The following is a 15,519-nucleotide window of genomic DNA, read 5'->3' on the forward strand; positions in this document are numbered from 1 at the left end:
ATCAAATATAAATATTAAATCAAGAAACACAATTCAGAAATTAAAACTACCCTGCATTTACACAATTTACTAATATCTTGCTGTATAAGACTAAACAAACATCAATAATCACAATTCTTCTATAGATATCAAAGATGGAGTTAAAGACCTATCAACAAAGAATAAAAAAGCAGAATAAAAACATGGATATTTCCTCTTCCTTCTCAACTGTTATGCAGCCCCAGAAAAAAATATTCTGAAACTTTTTCTAAAAGAAAAAGTCATTGTATACAAACATGAAATATTGTATAACTGGGAAGCCAAATTTTTTTTTCAAAAGTACTGGAAACACTCAGAACAAGAGGTACTATACATGTTGAGTTTGAAATCAACAAGACACTAGGTATGATGTGGTGATTCAGAATTACTTCTAAATTAGAGATGCAATTAGCAGTTGCAATTACATCATGAAGAAACAGAGCTAGCAACAATAAAATGAGTAGCACTGCAGCAAGGAAGTTTAAGATCAATGACGCGACTGAAGTTAGGTGACAGCTCACTGGTAGTTTATAAGGCAAGAAATATGACTAAATACTTTATTAATAACACTTTTCCCTGTGGTAAATTGCAGTAAGCTATCACTGCAAACAGTGAAGAGGTGAGCAAAGGCCAGGCTGACACGAGGGTTGAGCATGCCGGTGTGATTCAAATTCAGAGATAGACATGTCCGAGGAGAAGTGGTCAGAGCAAGGTTGAGACAGAGACTGAATCAGAGATGGAGTTGGAGGGCACGAGAAGGAATTTCCCACTCACGCTCTCCAACTCCATCTCTGATTCAGTCTCTGTCTCAACCTTGCTCTAACCACTTCTCCTCAGACATGTTGAGCTCCGAATTTGAATCACACCGGCATAAATGTACTTTGAACTTTGAAGCAACAAGTCTAACTTGCTGGGTATTTCCAAAACTGAGTGTTGTATCTTTTCTCCAAAATCTCCAGTGTTTCACATTTAGTAAAACAGCTGAAAACTCAAGATTACACCAACTTCGACCAGGTGGAACAGGTGTTGAGAAGAAAAATGAAGGAATGGAGATTTCATAAAATACAGAGTTTAAGTTCCTAGGCTTTTAAATTATTAACATTTTTATATGATATCCCAGCTTGCGAAAGCAGCTCTGTTCAAAATAGGAAGACATAAAGGTGAACATTTCCTCCCTTGCCATAAATCAATTATGTACATATGGCAGAAAGAAAAGGTAAATAGTTCAATAAGCAAATCAACCAGTATTAATAAAAGTCATCAGTTGGACTAAATTTGAAATACCTAACAGAACATTCAAATTAGGGAATCATGAAAGAAGCAGGAAGAGACATCAGAAGAGTATATTTATATCTTCAAAAAAAATTTAAGACAGATCTTCAAGAAATTCAGAAGATTTACAGTAAGGTCACGATAACAACTAAAATGTAGTGAAGATATTGAATTGATAATATTATTCAGCCACGCATGAACTTTGGGGTATTGGATGGTTGAGTGATATGTAGTTCAAAGATTAAAAGAGAAAGTAGATGGATGAATTAAGGGCTGTGTATGGGAGAGCAACAGCTTTAAGATATTATTCAGAAAGAAAACATATCTCTGCTAAACAGCATAGACCCCCTCAGCATGATTAGATCATGGAATAAAGAGATGTTGCAAAGAATCAGTCACCTGGTTGGATCTAGTCTGATTAAAGCATTAAAGACCCAGATCATGCCTTCTGCTTTGTTAAATGCAAATGAGGAACAACCTTGATAATTGAATGAACTGATTCTGAGGCTTTCACTGGAGTTGTTTTCCACTTTATATCATTTTATATTCAAACAAAAGATGATATATATAGATATATATTTATAAAATCATAATCGCAGGGCAATGCTGGTTATCTAAAATGAGAAGTCCTACAGAACTACCCCACCAGCCAGTTGATTGACAGTGGTGGAGATGGACGGTGTTGCAACCTGCTTCAGCCACCTAGGGAAGACGGCGTCAGAGGCGGTGTGCAGTCCAACAAAGGGTGGAAATGACTGGCTTGGACTGTGCTCACAAGACCCTGTTGGACATTAGTAATGTAGAATACTGAGAGTCTGATTCACTGGTGAGACTGACAGCGGGGGAGTTGTGTGACTTCAGTTGTGGATTGGATCAGGGCCTCATACTTTGGGGTCACCCGGTGCAGCTGCCAGGGAACAAGATATCAGAACTGGCCATGTGCAGCTGGATTCAGAGCTGGGCTGGGGGCTGGCTCGTCCCATCAGTGCTACCATCCAGTGGAAGACAACCTGGTTGCATTCACCTGCAGGATTGCTCTTGCAGAAACTTGGTTCCAGGGCAACATCCACTCACCATCAATCTACAGACCATGACACTCAGGAACTTACATTACATTATTTTTAAAATTTTTTTGAAACTATGCTTTTCTGCTAACATAATTATATGTGCTGTGCATGACTGCTGGTACTATGTTTTGCACCATGGTCCTGGAGGAACACCGATTTGTTTGACTGTATTGATGTGTATGGTTGAATGACAAGTAAAGTGAAGCTTGAACAATAATAACGAAGGGAAAGGAGGCCATAATCAGGTGAGCTAATAAATAAAACACAAGAAAATACAAAAGGAATTGTTACCAACAACCATCATTTTAAAAATTAGGGTGCAGTGTTCCATGATCTGAAAATGCTAAATCTAATGATGACTAGAGTACTTAATCATAATTCTTCAGTTTGATTCAGTGAGACTACAATGCAATGGTTAAAGGAGGCAGCTCACCACTACTTTCTCAAGATCAATTACAGATTAAAGGTGGACCTGTCAAGCCTGCTCATATCATGAAAATAAGAAAGAAGATGTGGAGCTGTTCTTTATGTTTACACCAGGCTATGCTGAGTTAATTTCAGAGGCTAAGAAGAGGTCAAAGTGAGTTGGGTCAGTTAACTAAAAAGTGACTGAAAGCTTGGGGATTATTTTCAGACAGATTAAACTAATACACAAAGCAATGGAAACCAATTAGTGAACAATGAATATAATATGTTCAACTGAAGAGAGTACAAGCAAATCACTACCAGACAAAGCAAATACCAGACAGTGGTATTACCTGGAAGAGTATTTAGTACCTTGCAAAATGAGAAATGTGGTGGTAAAACAGCCAAATAATACACTTCCTGTGCCTGCACCACAACCCATTTTGTCATTTACTTTTCCTGCTTTCTGTACCAAAAGTGCAAACGCCACCATTTATTCTCTTCTTCCTTGCCCTCAAAAACCCTTTCTCTTCTCCCAGGAATATCAATGGCAGCATTCTCATTGTTACCATGCAACCACTTCACAGATTTAAGCCAAACCAGTGGTCTTCTTGTTCAGAAATGTTACTGTGAAAGTGCTAATTTGTCTTTAACTCAAATCCTCAATATACCTTATTTCCATTTCCTTAAAATGAAGCCCAATTTTAAAATTTCCTTTGGTGTTTCATTTAAAAGAGCTGCTATTTCACAGATTGTGTGAAGAACTTCTTCCTATTAACTCTGATCGATCTAAAACTTTAGAAGTTAGAAATCAATCAATGTTCTGATTCTCCTACCAGACAGGCAAGGTTATTTCTCAGCAAATAAATAAATAGAGACGAAGACTGAAAGGAGTTGTCTTACTTGGTGCGATCATATCCAAAGATTTCCCTGATGTGCTTTGAGATTTCATCTTGCTGTTCCCCAGCATCGTCAATGAAATCATCCATTTCTGAGTCATATTCATCGTCGTCTTCATCATCATCCAGCCGTCGCTTATATGATATAGGACCAGCTGACCTTATAGGATGCCCTGAGACACAGAAACAAACAATGATATCTTGTAAGACATTCAGCACTGGTTAATTAACAAGTACAGACCATGGGTTCCCACAACAGAGCAAAGGTCTGCCCAGTGTGATAGCACAGCATCACTCAAGTCAGTACCATTTTATAATGAAGATATAATTACCACTCCTCAGGTCTTCTTATAACATTTCAGTGGTGACAAAATTTAGAATAAGGGAAAAGAAAAAAAATCTGCCTTTCGAATTCCAGGCTCAGATTCCATTAGTTCACTCTCACAATCATCCAGGTTATGCATATTTCCATCCCACTCATTCAGCAATTCTGACAGGTTATTTGATAGTGGATGGTATTCAGACCTAATCTAATTGGCTTTACAACCAAGACCGATATACTATGTATGCACGTGTATGTCCTAAAGTGCACCAAATGCACTTTAGGAGTGGATGCATTAAGCAAATTACCCAAGGTGAGCCTAGAAACTAGATTATGTCAAGGCATGTTAGTCCACATGATACAACAGAACCTTTTAAGTAGTACAATAATTCAAGAATAGTTCAAAAGCATTTTTTAAATTTTATTCCTGTGTGCAAAAATTTTTTTGCTAGCATGAGCATGACTAAATAGAAAGGCCACAGGCCACTATTTCCACTTTAACTAACTCCAGTGACCTAGCCACTACAATGATCTGGGGTAGAGAATTCCAGAGATTGACCACCCTCTGAACAAAACTCCAATGACCTAATTTTAAATGTCTGCCCCATGTCTATTAGCAAGTGATCACAGAAATAGTCACACTTTACCATTTGAAATACATTTTAAAATCATTTCAAACATTTGCCCAAGTTCACAAGTCTGCAAGAACCAAATTGCAAACTTGAACACCACTAATGCATCAAAACTTAAAAAACATTTACCAAAAGGAACACTTACACTCTCCTAGCATATCCATATTCCTTAACAGCAAAATCAGTTTACTGTGTGCAAATCTAAATGGATGTGAAAGGCATAATCCAGAATGGATGAATTCATGCTGAGACTCAGAATAATTCTTAAAGGGGAAACATACACAACATGAAAACATGAAACAAAAGAAGAGAAAGTGCTGGAAATAGCAGATCAGGCAGCCTTGGTGGAAACAAAAACTAAGTTAATGTTCCACCTGAGACTTTAATCAGTTTTTACTTATCTAATGTTTTGGGTGAGAGATTGTCTCTTGTATATCTAAAGATATAAATCCTTGAAGACTAAAACCCTTTGATGGAACTAGAATTGGAGTTCCTAAGGCGCTTGTTTTTCTTCTGCTAAATTCTATACCATTAGGTAACAAATAATGTACAAGTGATTTAAAGTTATTTCATATTTTAATGTAGTACCTGGCGGGCGCATCATTGGCCTATGCCCTGGTGGTGGCGGCCTCCTGTTGATCATCTGTCCATTGCTGGGCCTTGAAGGAAAGTTCTTTGACGATATTGTTTCTGATACTACAGTACATTTGGGTTTTGCTTCTGCAGCTCCACTTCCAGGTCGCCCAGTTCCAGGACTTGGAGCATTCCCATGTCGGCCAGGCCCAGCCAATGTATTTCCAGGTCTCATTGATCCAGAGGCATTTGTGGTTTTTGACTGCAGAGACCCAGAATTAGGCCTTAGAGGACCTGAAGTTCTCTCTTTTGACTGCATGGAGTCTGAAGCACCTGCACAAGGCGGTCTAGAATTACTCACACTACTGGGCCTCGATTGGCCCAATTTGCTTGCACTACTTGTTTGCTTTTGGCTAAAGCCACAGGAAGCTTTGGGTCGCTCAGGAGCTGAACTACTCGCACTTTTGGAGTTCAGACTTGAAGATTCTGTCCTTTCAGGTCTTGTGGAAACATTATTAACTTTCCCAGAAGACATAGGTCTATTAATTTTCTTTTGGGTGTGTTTTGAAGACAAAGCAGAATGGCTTCCATTTGATCCAGGTTTCAAACCTTTGCTTGGTGTTTGAAAGCTACTTCCTGATTTTGCTGAAACATTTATTGCAGTTTTCCCACTACTACCACTAGCAGATGCTTTGGAGGTAGAACAGCCACTCCCTAATGAAGATTTGGACTTTTCTTGAGCTGGTACCTTGTGAGATGGTGTAGGAGGTAATCTTTCACTAGATGACATTTTTGGTTTTTTGCTAATACTAGGGACAGACTTTGAGCTATTCTCTCTGGATAAGGTAATTTTCTCTCCTGAACCTTGTGCTATATTTATGCTTTTGTTGCCTTTAATTGAAGGTTCTTTCTTTGATGAGCTGGTTGGATGTGAAAATGAGACCACTTTCTCGGATTTCATTTTGTCATTCTGTTTTTGTCGTTTGCGCTCTAAAAATTCAAGTTCTTTCAGTTCTTCTGCTGTATATAGCTTCTCCTCCACCTTTTTAACTGGCTTAAGCTCCACTGGCTCAAACTGTTTCTTCTCAGCCAGCTTCAGGAGATCTGTGAAGTTCATTGGTGGCTTCTTTGGAACCTGGGACACTTTAGCCTTGTTATGAGCTTGCTCAGGTACTTTTGCCACCTCATCAGGTTTTTTAAACAGCTTTTTGGGCTCCCTAGCTGGTCTCTCTGGCTCTCTGTGTTGATGTTTCAGCTGCTTAACTGCTACCTCAGGCTGTCTGTAATGCTGTTTGCTTGCTCTCTCATCCCAATGCTCTACAAACTCCTCAGAACCTTCAGAATATTCTGCATCCGACATTTCATATTCAGCCTGTTCCCCTTCGTAGTAATCCTCATTGTTGTCATCCATTCTTTGTTCTTTCCCCTCATCATCACAAATCCTCTTTCTGCCTTTCTGATCCACAGGAATACCATTATAACCTCTGAAATTATCCTTTGTCCGAGTAGCCATTGCTCTGGCTTTACGGTCATGCTTTAGTGCAACTCGTTTTGCAAATAGCTCCTCTTTCCGCCGCCGGTCTTCCAAATCTACATTTTAAAAGTGATTAAAACAAAACATTAGATCCTAAATGCAATAACAAAGAAGCAGGCATAGTCTATCTAACCAAGCACAGGCATTTTCTTCTCAACTTTTTCTGAGGAACTGTACAGAAGCTTTTGGGTGTCCAGCCAAGGCTTAGCCAATCAATAGCAAACCGAAACATTTATCACCAAGTCAAATATTAGCCAATTACAGTCGGCCCTCCTTATCCGTTGGGGATTGGTTCCGGGACCCCCCGCGGATACCAAAAAATGCGGATGCTCAAATCCCTTATTTAGCCTGAGCAGTGCGGTGGTCTTCAGGACCCAGTGGAACCCCAGACCTTATTTAACCTGCCTCAGTACGGCGGACTTTAGGAGCAGGCACACAGTGTTTCTGTTCACAAAAATAATCACAATCACAATTGAAAATAAAGTGGAAGTAATAAAGCGATCGGAACAATTTTAATGGAGCATGTGTAAGGCCTTGCCCCAACGAAAGCTACAATTATTATTAAGCAATGCAGTGGTTTAATTATTGAAATACATACATTTCTTCAGTGTTTTATATGCATAGAAGGGTAAAATGTATACTATATACTAAGACAAACGTTTGACTAACTGATGCAAAATAATACCGGATGTACCTGTTCCGACTTCAAATCTGACTTAATCACAGACTCAGGAATGGAACTCGTTCATAACCCGGGGATTGCCTGTACTTTTAAACCATCTCTAGATTACTTATAGTACCTAATTGAATGCAAATGTATGCAAATAGTTGTTATACTGTATTGCTTAGGGAATAATGACAAGAAAAAAGTTTGTACGTGCTCAAATAACGAGTGCTGGAGAGAGAACTTCCGGGTTTTCCCAATTTGTGGTTGGTTGAATCCGTACACGCGGAACCCACGGATAAGGAGGGCCGACTCTATTAGTTCAAACCTGAAAAAGGAATGCAGCATGGGCTGCCATCAAAGACTTACCAAATGGAATTTGTGATTATCTTTATTTCTGAGATTAAGATTATTACTGAAGATGTCCGGCTAAGAGAAATGCTTGGAGTAATTTTCTAGAGCTGGGACAATTGAATTTCAACAACCAAAACCATTTTCCTTTGTCTATCTAGTATGGCATCAAGCATCAGCTGATTTTTGCTGATGCCTGTTAACAGTTTTACCAGGGCTCCTTGGTGCCACATACTCCATTAAATGCTGATTTGACATAGAGTATAGTCACACTGACCTCTGACCTCAGTCTACACCTCTGAACTCAACTTTCCTGGTTTATATTTGAGCCATATCTGTGAAGAGGTCTAGAGCAAACTAGCTCCCAAAAGGACTTAAACTGCATGCTATTTATAAAATCTTTCATCATGTTTTTGATGATCGAGAGTAGACCCACTAGGTATAGCTAATCAAACTGAAATTATCTTCCACTTTTCCTTACCTATGAGAGTATCAAAACTAGCTAAAGCTAGTTAGTTCTGATGTGAAAGTTTTCAGTATTATAGCAGGTCTCATAACCTTTTGTATATACAATGGTCTCGGGCATTTTGTGTTATCACCTGAATTTAATAAAATTGGTTGACAGCTAGTTTCTGTGATAGAGGAGATCTTAAGAGGAAGAAGAAATGCATCATCTACAGGGGGCTTTAGAACTATTTACAAGTCAAATACCTTCCATTGTCTCTCATTTCTATGATTGATTGTTTGTAGAAAGCAAAAAATATTTTATGCTTTCACATATGGACCATATATCGACACTATTCAGGGTTTTGATAAATTAAATTATTCAGTACACATTTTCAGGCAGACTTTTTGCACACCAAAAATGAGTGTGCTACGCTCTGTCTGCCAGAGAAAGCAGGATCTCCCAGTGGCCATACATTTTAATTCCATGTCCCATTCCCATTCTGATATGTCTATCCATGGCCTCCTCTACTGTCAAGATGAAGCCACACTCAGGTTGGTGGAACAACACCTTATATACCGGCCGGGTAGCCTCCAACCTGATTGCATGAACACTGATTTCTCTAACTTCCGTTAATGCCCCTCCTCCCCTTCTTACCCCATCCCTGATTTATTTATTTTTCCCCCCTCCTCATTTTGTTCTCTCTCTGGCCATCACTCTTTGCCTGTTCTCCATCTCCCTTTGGTGCTCTCCTCCCCTGTTCTTTCTCCCTCGACCTCCCGCCCCTTGATCCTTTCCCTTCTCCAACTCTGTATCCCTTTTGCCAATCACCTTTCCAGCTCTTAGCTTCACCCCACCCCCTCCAATCTTCTCCTATCATTTCGCATTTCCCCCCTCCCCTTCCTACTTTCAAATCTCTTACTATCTTTTCTTTCAGTTAGTCCTGACAAAGGGTCTCGGCCCGAAACGTCAACAGTGCTTCTTGCTATAGATGCTGCCTGGCCTGCTGTGTTCCACCTGCATTTTGTGTGTGTGGTTTGAATTTCCAGCATCTGAAGATTTCCTCGAGTATGCTAGATTTACTACTTATATAATGGAGTAAACAATTTTAATTTACATACACAATACATCTCAGGTCTGTAATGGTCACCCAAGCCATCCACTGTCCTGCATTTGGAAATGGCTTGGAGAGAAATTTTCAGATTTCGTAAACCCACCCCGTGGAAGCTCTTCTAGATGTAACCTAGAATAACCCAGGTTCATTTCTACTATTACGCCTTATTTTTCTGGTCTTGGGAAGAAAGTCACTTTATAAAACTCAATCAGAAACCCTTCAAAAAGGAACACATTATTTATCTTTGAATCAGTACATACTTAAGCACTTACTCAGTCTCTAATAACATGCTAAAGTAACTTCCCCATATGCATTTGATGAAAAGTTTAATTTTTTTTTTCATTTTCCACTGCCCTTAAATAATAGATACTACTACTGGATTTGCTGCATTTAAATTTAGGGAACCGAAATGTACACAAACACTCAATGTCTCCAAGAGGCTTCATCAATATTTTAATGTGCAGAAATAGCTATCCCACTATTTCTATATCCATTCAATCGTTTTCCAGATGCTTCCTGCTCTACTGACTGTATCTTTTATTTTTAATTTCAAATCCGTTACACTGGTTTTACTCTATCTGGGTTACTCAGCATTCCGACATCCAGAGCATCTGAATAGTTCATGTTCACCAATAGTTTGTGCCTAGATTCAAAGATTCAAAAGCACATTTTATTATCAAAGTATGTACGTAAAATACATCTCTGAAATTTGTCTCTCCACCTAGCCATAAAATACAGAAAAAACATAGTAGTTGAGGCCACCCCCTCCCCCACAAAGAAGTCCATCTATCCTCCAATTAAAACTTATTTCAGGTGTTACTATATTGGTTCCTTCAAGATCTCCCCAAATTTTGTGTATTTACACGGCTGGTAGCACATCACCCGTTCACACCAACCTGCAAGCAGTAACTAAATATGTAGGATGCATGCAAAAGAACTGATGTTCAGAGGAGAAAGAAAATTCATATCAACAGCTTTAGAGTTTATCCAATAACAAATTAAAATATACTTAAGGGCACAATTCTGATAGATAGTCAACCATTCCACTTGTTGCCACTTTTGACTTCTAATGTATCACACATTTGAAGTTTAGAAGTTCAGAAGATCATGCAGAATTTCTCAGAAGTTTTTGTAGCAAATCTCCATCAGAAAATGAGGCATAATGACGATATTGTACCAAACAACGTCTCTTAAATATTGTACCTTTTTTTCTCAGCTCTTCCTCCCTGCGTTTGAGGAATGCTTGCACTGCTGTAGACTGAACCTGTTTCACTTGTTGGTGCTTCTTTGGTGGTTTCACTGACAAGCTATAACGCTTCTGTTAAGGAAAGAACAAGAATAAACATAAATATCATATCCAATTTGCCCATGAGGAGAAAAAAATACCCTTTAGAATTAACATCAATAGAAACACAACCAGAACTGGTGTCCTAATTGCACACGACCACAGACTGTATTCCAAGACAAAAACATGCAAACACCAGAGTTCACTTCCTGTTTTCTGTTGAGTTTACAAATATTAGTCAGAGAAATGTTGCACTTGTTCCACTTGCAAGGATAAGTGCCAGGATGGAGATCGGTGGGAAGGGATGGGGGGGGGGGGGGGACGAATGGACAAGGGAGTCGCGGAGGGAGCGATCCCTGTGGAAAGCAGAAGGGGGGGGTGGAGGGAAAGATGTGCTTGGTAGTGGGATCCCATTGGAGGTTGTGGAAGTTATAGAGAATTATACGTTGGATCCGGAGGCTGGGGGGGTGGTAGGTGAGAACAAGGGGAACCCTATCCCGAGTGGGGTGGTGGGCAGATGGGGTGAGGGCAGATGTGCGGGACATGGGAGAGATGCGTTTGAGAGCAGAGTTGATGGTGGAAGAAGGGAAGCCCCTTTGTTTAAAAAAGGAAGACATCTCCTTCATCCTGGAATGAAAAGCCTCATCCTGTGAGCAAATGTGGCGGAGACGGAGTCCAGGTAGCTGTGACAGTCTGTAGGCTTATAGTAGATATCAGTAGATAGACTGTTTCCAGAGATGGAGGCAGAAAGATCAAGAAAGGGGAGGGAGGTGTCAGAAATGGATCAGGTAAATTTGAGGGCTGGGCAAAAGTTGGAGGCAAAGTTAATGAAGTCAACGAGCTCAGCATGCGTGCAACGACCCAACGCAGACTGGGAGACCGTTTCGCTGAACACCTACGCTCTGTCCACCAGAGAAAGCAGGATCTCCCAGTGGCCACATATTTTAATTCCACGTCCCATTTCCATTCTGATATGTCTATCCATGACCTTCTCTACGGTCAAGATGAAGCCACACTCAAGTTAGAGGAACAACACCTTATATACCAGCTGGGTAGCCTCCAACCTGATGGCATGAACATTGACTTCTCTATCTTCCATTAATGCCCCTCCCCTTCTTACCCCATCCCTGACATATTTAGTTGTTTGTTTTTTTTTCTCTCTCTCTGCCCATCACTCTGCCTGTTCTCCATCTCCCTGTGGTGCTCCCCCTCCCCCTTTCTTTCTCCCAAGGCCTCCCGTCCCATGATCCTTTCCCTTCTCTAGCTCTGTATCCCTTTTGCCAATCACCTTTCTGGCTCTCAGCTTCACTGCACCCCCTCCGGTCTTCTCCTATCATTTCACATTTTCCCCTCCCCCTCCTACTTTCAAATCTCTTACTATCTTTCCTTTCAGCTAGTCCTGACGAAGGGTCTCGGCCCGAAACGTCGACAACGCTTCTCCCTATAGATGCTGCCTGGCCTGCTGCGTTCCACCAGCATTTTGTTTATCTGTTGTTTGAATTTCCAGCATCTGCAGATTTCCTCGTGTTTGCCTTTCAAGTATTAATTCCTTTGCTATGTAACATGTACAAATATGCTGGAGGAACTCAGCCGGTCAAGAAGCATCTACTAGAAACAAATAAACAACTGGTGTTTTGGGCAAAGACCCTTCATCAGGACTGGAAAAGAAGGGGGAAGAAGCCAAAATATGAATATGGGAGGGTAGGGAAAGAGTACAAGCTGGAAGGTGAGATGAAGCCAGGTGTATGGGAGGGGTGGGGATGAAGTAAGCTGGGAGTTGACAACTGAAAAGGGTAAAGGGCTACAGAAATCTGATAGGAGAGGAGAGTGGATAATGGGAGAAATGGAATGAGGAGAGGAACCAGGGGAGATGATAGGCAGGGGAGAAGAAGAGCAGAGGCAAAAGGGGGTGGGGGGGGGGTGAGAGTATTACCAGAGGTTAGAGAAATCGACATTCATGCCATCATACTATAGGCTACCTAGACAGAATACAAGGTGTTGCTCCTTCAACCTGAGGATGGTCTCATTTTGGCAGTATATTTTGGTTATTCTTCTGCTATATTCCTTTCACACAAACAATGACATTCAAGATAGAAACTGATATTATTGACTCTTACACTGAATTTGAAGTGCAAATTATTAGTAAGGGTTTCAGTATTTATAATGGAGGAAATCTGATAGCACCTTCAATGATACATCTGCATAAACAAAAGCAAACTCAAATAGCTCCATAAGACAAAATGTTCTGATGCTTCAGATCTTCAGGAGTCAAAGAACTGATGGCAACTGTCTAGGAGCCATTTTTATTGTAAATGGTTTTTGAAGTGTTATACAGTTTAAAAAGATATAAAAGGCCTTTGTTCAACAATCCTAGACCTAAAAAAAAGTTGAGAGAATTGTTACTACTTTAAATGATTCAAAATAGCTTTTTAAAATTAAGAAATAAAATATTCTGAACACCCAAGCACAAAATTCTAGGTTGATTCTTCAGTACCCTGCAAAAGGAGTTCTGCACTGTTGGGCGTGTATCTTTTACGTAAGACATTAGATCATCCTTGCACCCACGCTCTCAGATTTGAGAAAAATACCTGAATTTCAGTAATTGCCCTATTTATCCCTCACTCAACGTTACCAAAGATACAGTCATGGTGGACAGAACAGAGGCAATGCCATACAGCTCCTGACAAAGGGTCTCAGCCCGAAATGCTGACTGCTCGTTTCCACGGACGTTTCCTGACCTGCTGAGTTCCTCCAGCTTGTTGTATGTGTTGCTATACAGATCCAGCTACTTGGCTTAAATCCTGACTTTGGGAGCTACATGCAAGGGTTACATGTTCTCCTTATGACCATATTGACTTCTGTTGGTGCTCTGTTTCCTTCTGCATCCAAAGAGCATGCCGCTGGGTTAACTGGCAGCTGTAAATTACCCCTAGTGTCAGTGGGTCACAGATGAATCTAAAGGCCTTGAAAGGTATGCGAGAGAGGTTACAGAACAGTAAGATGGGAAAGTTGGACAGTTGGGCCTGTTCTGATAATAGATGTGGATTTGAGGGCCAACTGACCTCCTTTGGTGCTGAATGAAGTGGGGTTGCTGTATTGCTGTTTGCATGCAAACTGGTTGCTACACTCTGTCATTATAAGAACAGACTATACTTAAAGTGTGTCATTAGTTGCAAAAAAACCCACTTTGGGCTATTCTAAAAGGGAATAATGGATCTCTAGCAGCAGCCCAAGGATGAGTAATAAGCCGAAAGTGTACAAGCAATTCAATTTAAGACCCAGATGTTTACTATTAGGGATTGGACATGAGCAATGGCAGTGCCTCAAACAATGTAAATTGATGAGCAGCCCTACTGATAACTAAAAGATGACAAGGGTGTGTCAAAGTTACAGCTGTGTTTTAATTTTATGAATGACATTCAATAATTAAAATATAGAGTAAAAGAAAATTAAATATTTAAGTACTACAATAAACTAATTCCAATAGAGCTATATTCCAGTGTAAATGTTGCAGAATTTCTGCAAGGTTGTCAATCTAGTCCGCTCCATCCTGGGTACCCAGGATATCTTTGGGAGTGGTGTCTCAGAAAGGAAGTGTTCATTATTAAGGACCTCCAGCACCCAGGGCATTCCCTTTCCTCACTGTTACCATCAGGTAGGAGATACAGAAGCCTGAAGGCACACACTCAGTGATTCAGGAACAGCTTCTTCCCCTCTGCCATCCAATTCCTAGATTGACATTGAACCTTTGGACACCACCTCACTTTAAAAAAAAGTATACAGTACTTGTTTTTGCAGTTTAGAAAAAACTATTCAATATATGTAATTGATTACTTGTTAATTATTATTTTTATTTTATTTTTTTTCCTTTGCTAGATGATGATTGCATTGACCGGCTGCTGCCGCCAAATTAACAGATGTCACGTCACATACCGGTGATAATAATACCTGATTCTGATTCCGAAATAGTCATGGGAAAAATTGCAGACTTCGGATCACAGTGCTATTTAGGATGCTGTGATTAGTCTCATTTTAAGCTAATAAGAGCTTTGAGAAAAGAGAGGTCATCCAGTGATTGTTGGCAGAAAGTGTGTGTGTGAATTAGGTTGTGTTTGGCTGCAACACCCTCAATGAGAAGACATTTATACCAGAGTCATTCAGTTTGCACAAAGAACAAGTATCTGGATAAGGTAGTGGCAAACTGCCAGTGTCCATGGTAATGCAACAAAAGGCAGCTCTTTGAAAAATAAGAATGCAAAGAAAATTTTGTTGGAGGTTTAATAAAAAGAAATTGAAGATTTTCAGTAACAAAAATAAATAGTCAAATGTGCAAAGCACAAGAAAACTCGGGTTTTCCTTCATCTGTGAATCATATATTTTATAAACCAGCATTGACGTTATTACCTCTGGGAAATTGGCTTAAAACAAAAGTACTTGCATTACTCTAAGCACCAAGTGCCCCAGTACACTCTTTCTGCCTGTAACTGGAGATAATAAACACATCATACTCAATGTGTAATGCATAAAATCTAGAAAACTGAACTATAATTAGACAGCAGTATTGTCACCATGACAACCAAGGAGGTTTGTAATTAGAGCCTTAGTCAGGCTAAATCTAGAAGCCTAAACAACTACTTCAACCCTTTCAAAGATCTCAGCCTGTGGTTGGCTCAGTTTGTCTTTCATAAAAATGAGCTGAATTAATACAATTTGCCTATCAGCCCCTAATCACACCTGATGGGCAGGATGGCCTACTCCTGTTCCTATCTCTTATGTTCTTAGATCCAGGATGTCTAGTATAAGGAGCTCTCATCAAATGTTTGTATTTTGTGTGGCAGGTTTGTACTAAGAGGCTTACTTTTGATACACAATCCCATACAACTCCCAAATGGCTGTGACATGCTTAACCAAATCATCTTTGTTGGACATTATCTGCAT

At 40.0% G+C, this 15,519-nt stretch overlaps 1 protein-coding gene across 1 annotated transcript in view; it reads right to left on the reverse strand.

The window, feature by feature from the left end:
• The window catches only part of spty2d1 (SPT2 chromatin protein domain containing 1), a 33,348-nt gene that overhangs the window by 3,763 nt on the left and 14,066 nt on the right, over positions 1–15,519 (reverse strand). Inside the window, exons 2-4 of the mRNA XM_059975661.1 lie at positions 10,500–10,614; positions 5,204–6,778; positions 3,666–3,834 (exon numbers count right to left, since the gene is read on the reverse strand). Of these exons, the coding sequence (XP_059831644.1) occupies positions 3,666–3,834; positions 5,204–6,778; positions 10,500–10,614 (1,859 nt within the window). The remainder of the gene's footprint in view (positions 1–3,665; positions 3,835–5,203; positions 6,779–10,499; positions 10,615–15,519) is intronic.

This window comes from Hypanus sabinus, chromosome 7 (genome assembly GCF_030144855.1).
Source record: "Hypanus sabinus isolate sHypSab1 chromosome 7, sHypSab1.hap1, whole genome shotgun sequence".
NCBI lineage: Eukaryota > Metazoa > Chordata > Chondrichthyes > Myliobatiformes > Dasyatidae > Hypanus > Hypanus sabinus.